Raw genomic sequence first — 11,834 nt, forward strand, 5'->3', positions numbered from 1 at the left:
ACAAAACAGCAAATGGTAAATTCAGTTACTATTATCTGCTGCAAGGCCTACTTTGTATAGAACGTTATGGGTTTATATACATCATTGAACTTGACTTATCTATAGGTTTTGCACATATACAGTATTTTGCTATGGGCTCTTTCTATGGGTATAGCACAACCAAACATGCTCCTTCATAGACGTATTTCCATTCACGAGATAAGAATGCGGCTTTCAAATAATGTTGCATTGCACACCATTCAAGAGGCTCAAGTTCAAATCGGCAACGCAAGGCCAGAGTTTGTGTAGGTTTTAAATTTGTTTTCAGTAGCAAACCACGCCCATTTTAGACGTCATAGTTGCAGTCAGCCAATCTCTGTTTGGAAGGCGGAGGCACCAACTTCACTGATTGGCTGGTTTGAAAATAGCTAAATACATTATTTTCGCAATTTAAATCCTCATGTTTTGCTGCGAAAAAGTGGAAGGACACTCACTTCTAGCTAAACGTGCCAGGTAAGTCATTGGTTGCTGAAAGCTACTTTATTACCTAGCATATTCATGTGAATCACATGAACCATATTTTGCAGCTAGTTTTAATATAACATTGTTAACTGAGTTTAGCCACTCGAAGGCTTTAGTTTAGCTAAGGTGACTTGCTAGACTGAGCAAGTTTGCCGAGACAATTTAACTTTTTACCAACCTAGCCACAGTAATTGTAAATAGCTTAAATTTGTATTTTTTTTAAAAATATCTGTCTTGAAAAATAAGAACGCGTTTTTAGCTAGATAGAAGACAATGAAGGACACAACAGACTCGCTTTAACTTTAATCTAAACTTTTGTCTAACTTCTGTCTCAGGACATTAACCATCTATCGTCATGGGATCCAGCGAGAGCAAGGTTGCTGTGGCCTCAACGCCCAAACATGACCCAAGCCATCGCATCAAACACGACCGTCTCTCTCAGCTTGTCGACCCACGGTCTCCATCTGTAGCCATTGACCGCACACCCATTCAGGTAACGTTAACTGACAAGGGCCAGCATTTTAAAATTGTTTATTTACTAACTTTTAACTCTTGCATTTGAATACTCCTATCATGTGTAATTGTTCTTTGTCTGTAAATTCCTGTCTGTTCTGGCTGTATATTTTGTCTATAACTGGCAGCACCATTTCACCAAGTCTAATTCTGGGTAAATGTACTTGGCGAATATAGCCCCACAGTGGAGGTGTCATAATACCCATAAAACCTCCCTGTCAAGCAGGGAAATAGTTCCAATTGTTTTACCACCATTCATTTTAGGAACCATTCAAATGAAGATCATGTAGGCTTACCCTGGGGTGATGTTTTGATAACCTTGCAATCTCTCTAGGACAAGGTGACAAATCAAATTGCCCCCCCCCAAATATTAATTTGACTCTCATAAAGAACTACAAATGCCTTGATTATCTGTAGACTGTTGAATTCAGGCAAAGGAAATAATTTCTGGATTAACTATCTAATTTAGTTAAATGTAATAGCTAATTAAGAAATTGGCAACATTTCTTTAAAGGGACAATTCTGTGAAGTGTCTTGTGCAAGTTTTACATTTACAATGCCTGTTAGCAAAGGTGTCAGCAAGATGCCTTGTGGGGATTTGTAGTTTTGCATGATGTCCACTTTGATTCTAATTAGCATTTTAGAATCTGAGTAAAAATAGAGCTGACTATATTGATACGTTTCCTTATGCGAGAGAGTTACATGGTTTTCAAAATGTCGCTCCCGGGTAAGCTTACCTTGAAACACAGCCCTTATTTTAAAGTTTTTCTAAAATCCCCTATTGGGGAGGAAAATGTAGGTGGAAAAGCAATTGGGACTTTTTTTTTTTTTTTTTTTACCCCTAGGTTTTATGGGTATTATGACACCACCACTGTGGGGCTCTATATAAAAGTGATTTCTGATTAACTTCCTGAATTGATTGTACATCAAATACACTTTTTCCCCCATCTGTGCCAACATTACTAGAGACGATAGGGCAGAGATACTTTTGGTAATGTAGTGTGAAGATACATTTTCATCCAACATCTCATAACAAAATCATGGGCATTAATATGGTGTTGGTGCTGCTTTAACAGCCGCCACTCTTCTGGGAAGGCTTTTCACTAGATGTTGGAATATTGCTGCGGTACTTGCTTCCATTCAGCCACAAGAGCTAGTGAGGTCTGGCACTGATCTTAGGCAATTTAAGCCTGGCTCACAGTTGTCATTCCAATTCATCCCAAAGGGTTTCAATGGGGTTGAGCTCAAGGCTCTGAAGGCCAGTCAAGTTCTTCCACACCGGTCTCGAACAAACCACTTCTCTATGGACCTCGCTTTGTGCATGTGGGCATTTGTATTTGTTAGGGTTCCCCATTAGCTGCTGCCAAGGCAGCATCTACTTTTCCTAGATTTCAAGCACATTAACGCACTTACATTACACATAAAACAGTACATCATATAATGTTATTACACCGCTACATATCCACAATACAAATAGTGTAATGCCACTATACAACAATATTGCAATGTGTGCGTGTCTATCTTTTGTGTGCGTCTCTTCACAGTACCCGCTGTTCCATAAAGTATATTTTTATCTGTTTAAATTTTTAAAATCTGATTCTACTGCTTGTGTTGGTCACCTAATGCAGAATAGAGTTCCATGTAGTCATGGCGCTATGTAGTACTGTGCACCTACCCATAGTCTGTTCTGGATTTGGGGATTGTGAATAGACGTTTTATGGGGTATACATGGGTATCCGAGCTGTGTGTTAGTAGTTTAAACAGACCGTTCGGTGCATTCAGCTTGTCAACACTTACAAAAACAAGTGGTGATAAAGTCAATCTCTCCTCCACTTTGATCAATGAATGATTGACATGTATTTTATCAGTGTTAGCTCCCCATGTACTTTTAAGGGCCAGCCATGCTGCCCTGTTCTGAGCCAATTGTAATTTTACAAGGTCCCTCTTTGTGGCACCTGACCACACAACTGAACAATAGTCCAGGTGTGACAACCTGGGCCTGTAGTACCTGTCTTGTTGATAGGGTTAAGAAGGTATAATAAATATAAACATCTTGGCATTTTTAAATGGAGTTGGGAGTTTAGAAGACTGCGCGATGAATGGATGCGTGTCCAGTATTGCCTATATAGGCAATGCTTCTAAATTGCTTTTGCACTAGATTTTTTTTTTTTTTTTTTTTTTTTTTTAATCTGAAATGATTTATGTGCTGCAAAGAAATACAATAGGCACATTTACATAGGCTGCAACACCGGACTCTTCTAGCGAACAGCGTTCAGATTCCCTTTGCGGTAGCCTACTTAAGCTTTGTGTAGCCAGTTTGCGGTCTGGGTCGATGTGATCTTTTTGTTTTCAAAGTGATTTTGCATTTTAGTGTTGATTAGGAACCGTGTCTAAAAAGCCAATACTTGTCAGGTACCAAGCGTTCCTCTACTATAGACTAGACTTGGGGGGCCAAGACAAGTTGAATCTGAAGACCTATGCAGATGTCAGAAATGTATATTCTTCTGCAGTAGACTACATGTTGCTGACATTTCCATTTGGAGATGTGCTCCTCCAGCATGCAGTGGTCGCTGACATTGCCAACAGGCAGACGGCCAAGTTCTCATTCCTCAACTTTTTCATGGCACGCTTTTCCTGCATTATTCATGAGGGAGCCTCTGATCTAGTGGAAGATGAGTTTGGACTCTCAGGCAACAACCTTTGAGCAGAGTCTGGTCAACATACGCACGGATCAGGCCTGGAGAAAAGTCGGAACAATGAAAAGGGGGGGCAGCCTGGTCTACTCCCTCTTTTTGGCTGTGACGCTGGGGATATTGGTCATATTCCACAGCAATGCAGACTGCGAACAAATATTGTCTTGTTTCTAGGAACAAAACTCAGTACAGAGCCTCCCTGAGTACAGACATGCTGAGTGCCCTCGTTACCAAGAAGGTTTCAATGATTGCCAGAGGAACTGTTTGCCACAAGTCTAGTCTACCCTGATGCGCTGTTGCATAAGGCTAAATTTGCTAGCTATCGGGCAAATCTGTCTAGGAAATAATTTGAAGGTCCCCAGAAGAGTTGTTCTCACCCACTGTTTCCTATCATAGCTTTTTTGTTTTTATTATGGATATCATGTTTATTTGATGCTCTGCTTCAAACATTTTTATCATATCAGAGTTAATTTTTTATCATGGATAAGATGCACATTTTGTACCTAAACAAATAATTTGTTATTGTTTAATAAAGTAAACTAGTTTTAATTAGATCTTGTTAGTGACTTTTACCATATGTGTAAATGGAATGCTGTCAAAGTATTCCAACCGTTTTATAGACTTGATTTGGTAATTGCGATTACTCTCAAACAGCGCACTCTTCTGCAGATATTTAGAAACGAAACATTCCAATTTGAAAAATAAGCCACAAGTTTGAGTGAGAATTAAGACTACTTTCGATTAGTAAGACATGTATAAAAATAAACGCATTCCATTAACAAGGGTCTAGAAGTGAGTTTGTCACTTCCCACCGGCAAACTCACTCTTATGTTTAATAAATGTATAGTGTGTGTGTGGCAGGCTTACAATGATGGCACACACTCAAAAAATATTTTGAGTGCGCTGACCCTGGTGCTAGAGGGTGTACGCAGCTGGAGGTTGAATGTTTGAAGGGGTACGGGACTATAGCTAGTTGGGGGAAACACTGCTGTAAAGCATCTTCTGTTTCCACGAGGTGTCGACATTATCTATGAAAGTTAATCCAACAGAGCTACAGTTATCTTTTAGCCAGGTGTGTAATGCCAGTAGCCTGCTGAGTGAATCTTTCACACCTGCTTTGTAAAAATATTTTTGTGGATCTTTCAGTGCTAAAATAAGTTTATTTTAAAATTATTATATATATTTTTTAATCCATTTTTGGAAGTTCCGAGTTAACCTTCCTGATGTCGTTTCACCCCACATGGATTACGACAGCGTCAGCTCCCGGCATCGGTAGGAAGCAGACTTGTAATGTCCTGTACTGGTGCTCCAGGATAGCACAAGGTTTTCGCTGCGGGAACCAAGATGTTTCTTACAATAGAGCTGCTGGTGCAATGGCTATGGAGGTCCGGCTGTTCTTTCGCCTCGAGTGGTTTCTTAAACCCCCTCGGGGACCGAACGGCGGTGGGGCCCGATGGACCCGAGCCAGCTGTAGTATCCATCGTAGTATCCATCGTAGATGATGAATGGGCTGGTCTCAGGCAGCCTCACTGTCTGAGGGTGGTAGCTCTGATCTGAGCCCGAGGTAGAAGCCACTGGAGTGGAAGACAGAACAGAGGGCGACGGCGCAGGTACCTCCGGATCCGATCTCTAATCGGAAGATTGTGCCGGAATCTCTGGCTCCAGGGCGTCTAAGCCATTTCTGGTCTGGGTTTAACAGGAATGGGCCTTTACCAATCTGTTGCCACAAAGTTGGAAGCACAGAATTGTCTAGAATGTCATTGTATGCTGTAATGTCAAGATTTCTCTTCGTTGGAACTAAGGGGCCTAGCCCGAACCATGAAAACAGCCCCAGACCATTTTGTCCTTCACCTAACTCTAGTTGGCACTATGCATTGGGGCCGGTAGCGTTCTCCTGGCATCCGCCAAACCCAGATTCCAAAGTCGGACTGCCAGATGGTAAAATGTGATTAATCTGGTACTATATGTGTATGTAATGTCTGTCCCAGTCAAACGTTTGGACACCTACTCCTTCCAGGATTATTCTTAATTTTTACTATTTTCTACATTGTAGAATAATAGTGAAGAAAACTGTGAAATAACACACATGGAATCATGTAGTAACCCAAAAATATATTTGAGATTCTTCAAAGTAGCCACCCTTTGCCTTGACAGCTTTGCACATACATACATACATACATACAACAAGAATGTATTAATCTTTCAGGTGGGTGGAACTGTCTCCTGTGTCCCAGTTGTGGAGAGTGAATGCTCCATTCTAGCCAGCGACCCTCGGTCACCCTCAGTCGGTGTCACCCGCACCCCAATGAAGGACTCAATGAGAGGTAACTATCTTAACCAAGTGGCAAAGCTATCCAGTCAAGCAGTGGAAGGCCGTGAACGTCTGTGGCTCACATACTCCCTTGAAAAAAATCTTAGCTTGAAAAACAAGCCTGCGATAGTACTGTTTGTCCCTTTTGAGAAACCGTAGCGAGTATAAATTCCTCAATAGTCAGAATTAATCTATGAACTCAATTGTAATACGTTTTGACGTTTTTGCAGAGGAGATCTTAGTCGCACAATTTTACATATGTTTGCAGTATTGTACAAAATGTGCATGAAAACAAGTTGTCTCTTGAATGACAAACACTTAATTTAATTGAAGAATCCTTACTGTTGACGTATCGTTGACGAAGGGGTGTGGACTTTGGCTACCGAACTTCAGCTCGCCTCAGGAATTTGTGTGTGTGTACAAACAGCTGAAAAAACCCTCGCCGAAGACAAACTTCAAACTTCCGTGGCGTAATATATGCCAAAACTGTTTCGAATTAGACGCTTGCGCACGCCTTTATGTCCAGGGGTGGGTAAACTTTTTTGTCTGAAGGGCATATTGGGGCATGGAAATTCAACAAAGAACTTGATTGAATGAGCTTGCTGGTCAGATATGTAGTTTTCCCACCCCTAACGTAGCAGGCATAGAAGAAACGCCTGAAACTAGACCCCCCCCCCCCCAACCCAACCTACTGGTCTTGATGAGAAGGATAACATTTGAGGGATGTGCTCCTCTGCTCTGTTCAACCAATCCAGTAAACGTGGCGGAGTTAAGATGGCGTGTCGCCTTGTTAATGTCCAAAGTGGTAGTCTTTCCATTTCCCTTGAAAACCGGAACGTTGTTGGGGACTCTGCAGAGGCTACCCCTGCCCAGAACTGTAGATGCAGCATTGCCCTTTCGGTGCATTTCAAAAAGCTTTTTGTCAAAGTTGTTATTTTAAACTTACTTTGTTTTTTTTTGTTCCTCCAGTGACAGTTAGCTCCTTCGCCCGCAGCCTCAGCATGCTCCTCCACAGTGACTCTGTAGAAAGAGTTGCCCCTGTGCCCTTTAACAAGTTTCCCAACCTCAACGAAGAGGCAGTGGTAGAGGGAGAGTTAGGTTCTAGTGAGCCCCTTCTCTCCCCTCAGCCATCACAGGTCTCAGGTGACATGATCCAGCCCTCTCCCCAGAGCGTGACTAGTCATACGCTTCTCATCCAGAGCCCCTTCGTTCTCGTGGCGGAGGCCCAGATAGAAGTCGAAGCCGATTTCACTCTGGAGGAAGCCGAAGAGGCCAAGGAATCTTCACTACACAAGCGCCTGAGTATGAGCTTGATCACCTGCCACGATGGTGTCGCCCCATCACCAACCTTCGCCGAGGTGCACTACGACAGTCCTGCGTCTCCTCTCCCTGAAAACGCTGCTGCTGAACTCCACAAGGAGGAACCTGACCACGCGTATGCCCTTCCCTCAGTCACCTCTGACCCCGCACAACCTCTGACTCCCATGGCTGAACCATCCATCCCCACCGTTACAGAGTTAACTGAGGTCACGGTTACTACAGAGATGCTTAAAGTGGAGGTCCCAACACCAGTGGTGAAGCCAATGATGCCTGTAACAGTGTCGCCTGTTGTACCATCCACCACAACCACTGGCCCAAGCCCCAGCGTGAGCCAGCAGCAGCCCCAAGCCACTGGGATACGCTGCCCCACCTTTGACACCAAGAGCCCCAGTCAAGTGGTGTTCAAGCCCCAGTGGCTTGGGAAGGGCTTCGGGGCCACAGGGGTGAGGGCCAGAGGGAGAGGAGGCAAGGGGGGCTCGTCCACTTCACCACTCTCCGTCCAGGTTGGAAACAAGAATACAGCCAACGAGAACAAGGGGCAGTCGGTCAAACAGAAGCAGAGAGGTACGTGGGTGTCTTTGTCGATCATTTTTTAGCAAAGTTTCCCTCTTTTTTTTTTAAATGTATTTTTTATTTTTAACTCTCCTCTCCCGTGTGGCAGACAAGGCACTCATGGCTGAAGGCCGCTCCCCTCTGCAGATGCTCAAGGAGACCAACTCCCCCCGGGAGCAAACTACACAGGTATATAGCTGGTGTACACTAGGGCTGTGACAGTCATGGAATTTCAGATGCTGGTTATTGGTCACCGTTATAATCATTTGAATAGGAGCATTGTGGGAGTCCCCATTCAAGTCAATGATGACATAATGGTTGGATGCGGCCGTTGTGAGATCGTCACTATCTGGGCAAGCGGTTTTCAAAATGGTCTCTTATTTTAAACCAAACCTTTAACCACACTGCTTACCTTAAGGCTAGGCACCACAGTTTAATAGGGATTATTTTCTTTCTTTACTTCTGACAAACTTTACCGGCTGAAAGTAAACTTAAATAAAATATATTATTGTATATATTTACACATAAAATGACACTTAAAATCAAAATGACAAGATCTTTAAAAAAAGCTTCTGTAGAAGACCTAAGAACCTGTGTGTGGAGTAATGGGAATGTAAGTCTTTGAAGACAGAGAAATTAATTGGCGCACCGGGAACGTGTCATTTTAAGAAAATGGCCGATAAAGTTGGGCAAATGCAGTTATAATGTACTTTCCATAAATATGACCATTTATGTCACATTAATTAAACTCTTATTCATATATCACTTCTAAACTGACCAGTAAACATCAAATATACCTTATACAAGTACATTAGCACGTTTAATACATTTGTTTCAAGCAATAGACCATATGCTTTGAATACTGGTCTGTTGGGTAAATATGCAGTTCTGGGCAAATTCTCATATCACTTTGCTCAATTTGTCACACAATGATTTTGTATGGCTGTTTAAATGTGCAGAACATTTATCAGCTCTGCCTGCCCCATATGTAAGGCCCTCTGAGTTGTTGCTGGTGATGCTTTACTTTCTTGATTGTCATGGGACCTGTGTCTACTCTTGGCACACGTTGAAGCAGCATCAGCTCTCACAACTCCTCTCTGATTGCTCCAGTGTCACCAAAGTGCTGACGAGCCACATTTTGTTCATCACGTTTGTTATAACAGTGGCTCCCTCATCGAACGTGGCTACTGGCTGCGTCGTCAATGCGGCTTTTGCCCACGAAGACCGGTTTGGGGCATCGCGACCATATTTGAGTTCAGACATTTTTTTATTTATTTGCGTTCTGGGTTCCTCCGTGCTACATTCTTTTGAGGACGTTATCATTTGACATCCTATGATATACAGGTACCATTTTCTGTGCAACCTCTATTTAAAAAAAAATAATAATAATAAAATAAAAATTATGGCCTCAAGGTTTTTGTGATCGGGTGGCTCTTCACCATTTTCTATGGCTCGCTGGCCCAGCATCAATGCACACACCTATCCTGCAGTTGAAAGTGAATCCTCTCTTGTGCCATTTAAGAATACATGAATGTCTATGATGGCATCCTCCTTCAGCAACTCTACTATGTCTGGGTCTGTATCTGCGTATGCTCTTCTAATTATCTTTGCAGCACTCTCCATTGACTGTAGCCCTCTCTGAAACTAAAGTGTGTGTGGGGGGGGGGGGGGGTGTACTTGTCTGTTGACATTAGACACAACTGCAGGACAAAATATGAGCATGTGACCCTATGTAAATATCAGCATGTATTTACTTTATGTAAAGCTAATTTCTCACTAATCACATTAGGCTACAGCCCTATGATGCCCTAGGCCTATGTGACCGTCTCATTGTATAGTTGTGTATTCCTATCACTCTGTTAACTTGGAATACATTTGCTTGGAGCAAGGAAATAAATATTATTTTTACACAGCTAGAAGAACCAGCCCCACATTTTATAACAAATGCCACATCTCCCCTGGAGGAAGTGTAAACACACCTCCTAAATGCATCAAGGTCACATTTTATAATGACAATCACTGGTTGGTGAAGTCTATGGGGATTTTCAGTCCAGTGTTTAGACACTTAGTGCAAATCAAATAATGTACAAGTTGGATTATTTGAGACGTGAAATAAAAGCCACTGTTGGCTGGCTGCTGTCTGGTTGATCGCTGCTAGTTGTCATCTTCATCTCAAATAATTTGCGTCTCAACGCGCTGCTGCGGGGTACTGCCTCGATCGGCGGCTCAGGCAATTATTTTCTTTCATTCACCACTTTTCTCGCGACTGAGTACGCCTATTTTTATTCACATACTGTAGGTCTATTCTTCGAGATTCTCATTTTGTCTCGCTTTACATTGATTATTCGCGGGAGATTTTGTTTGAAAATGTGCTGAGACATTTTACCTAACCAGGTAGCCGGAAAGGGCCTTTTTAAAAACCAGTAACCAATCGCATGTCAGGAAATTACTAATCTTTCAGCACTACGTCTACAAAGGATATAGCTATTCCATACATGGCTAACGATATGCTCTGGAAAACAAACAAGCTTTTGAATGATATGATTCAACATGGAAAGTTTAAAAAATAATAGTGGTTGAAGTTCTGCATGAAACATGCTATCAAGAACGACATTTATAGTTCCGTGTAGTTGACGGAGTTGGGATAAAATGATACTTTATTTGTATACATTTATTTTTGTACATTTTATGGAAGTTGCAAAATATCACAAACAGAAACTTTGACAGATGGAAGCAAAATCACAATGTTTGCCTGTGGTGCCCGGCCTTTAGCCTAAACTAAGACCAAAATCTTGTTTTCATATTTTAAAAACAATTTTGACCTTGCTACTGTGAACCTCATTGCGAGTGTACCCATCAATATGTGCTGTGACTTGTTGAATCAACTGACATAACAAAAAAATACATTCAACTAAATGGTGACGTCTGTTAACATAATTTGAATGATCATTCTACATTACCATAGAAATGATTGCATCACGATACCAGGCAGCCATTGTGTATGTACCAATCGGTTTAACAGTCAAATTGCCAGGGTCAGAGCAGAGGTTGCAAGCTCATTCTCTGTGCTACAAGACCTTGCTTGTTTCAGCAAGGAGCAACAAAGTTTCATCACGGTGTAAAGAGCCCATGTTACTTCAAACTGACTCAACTGCTTGGCAGTCCCATCTTCAGACAGCTATTAGTTTCAAGATAATACAAATAAATGTTTTTTTGAAGAGAAACGTATTTTATTTTCATGACTCGTCATCATAACGGTCTGTTATACGGGTAATTGTGCCAGCCCTAATATACACACTTTTCCCTCAGGGAACTATCTGCACATGTACTTGCATCTATCTCACTCTCGCCATCTCATTCTTTCATGTCTGCACACGAAAGCCTAAGGAACAGGATTGCTCTATTTGGTGGGTCAGAGGAAAAATGAACAATCAACAGTTTTTAAACCTGAAAGGTTCTGTCTCTCTTCCCTCCCTGCCCATCAGATGAAGCTGAAGGTGTCCACCCCAGACAGACAGAGGCTGGGTCAGATAGACCGGAGAGTCCTGACTGTGTCCAGGGACAAGGAGAACCGATAGATGGATGTTGCAGAAGAACATGCACAAACACTAACTGGCCAGTCTATAGAATCTTGCCCTTTTTCTATATCTGTCGAATAACAAGCCTTTTTTAAAGTGTACAGCCTTTTTTTTTTTTTTTTTTTTTTTACTGACTTTTTCAAACCGCTAACAAGTTATAATTTGTGTACATTGTTTTTGGAAGTGCCATCGATATGAATTGTCTCTTATTTCAAGTGTCCATATCAGTGTTTTTGCTATCCTGTCCTTTATGTAAATAAATTTGCTTCAAATCTCTTTTTGTGTTAACTGGAATACACCTATAAGGGGGGGGTAGATGTTTATTAGTCGTAAGGTATGGCTTTACTTAGCACCTTAAGAAAAGGG

The 11,834-nt window shown here is 41.9% G+C and overlaps 1 protein-coding gene across 1 annotated transcript; it reads left to right on the forward strand.

Moving 5' to 3' along the window:
• The first annotated feature begins 406 nt into the window (after window positions 1-406).
• On the forward strand, window positions 407-11,744 carry LOC129857753 (cell division cycle-associated protein 3-like). Its single transcript, XM_055926291.1, has 6 exons — window positions 407-492; window positions 837-994; window positions 5,914-6,031; window positions 6,988-7,902; window positions 8,000-8,079; window positions 11,376-11,744. Exons 2-6 carry the CDS (start codon window positions 857-859, stop codon window positions 11,466-11,468), a joined length of 1,344 nt encoding a protein of 447 aa, XP_055782266.1. The 5' UTR covers window positions 407-492; window positions 837-856; the 3' UTR covers window positions 11,469-11,744.
• The last annotated feature ends 90 nt before the right edge of the window (window positions 11,745-11,834 follow it).

Source organism: Salvelinus fontinalis, chromosome 6, assembly GCF_029448725.1.
Source record: "Salvelinus fontinalis isolate EN_2023a chromosome 6, ASM2944872v1, whole genome shotgun sequence".
Classification (NCBI taxonomy): domain Eukaryota; kingdom Metazoa; phylum Chordata; class Actinopteri; order Salmoniformes; family Salmonidae; genus Salvelinus; species Salvelinus fontinalis.

Coding starts and splice junctions, on each gene's coding strand:
- LOC129857753 (XM_055926291.1), top strand. CDS start 857: ATGGGATCCAGCGAGAGCAAGGTTGCTGTGGCCTCAACGCCCAAACAT. Junction 995..5,913: donor TTGACCGCACACCCATTCAG/GTAACGTTAACT, acceptor TTAATCTTTCAG/GTGGGTGGAACTGTCTCCTG. Junction 6,032..6,987: donor AATGAAGGACTCAATGAGAG/GTAACTATCTTA, acceptor TTGTTCCTCCAG/TGACAGTTAGCTCCTTCGCC.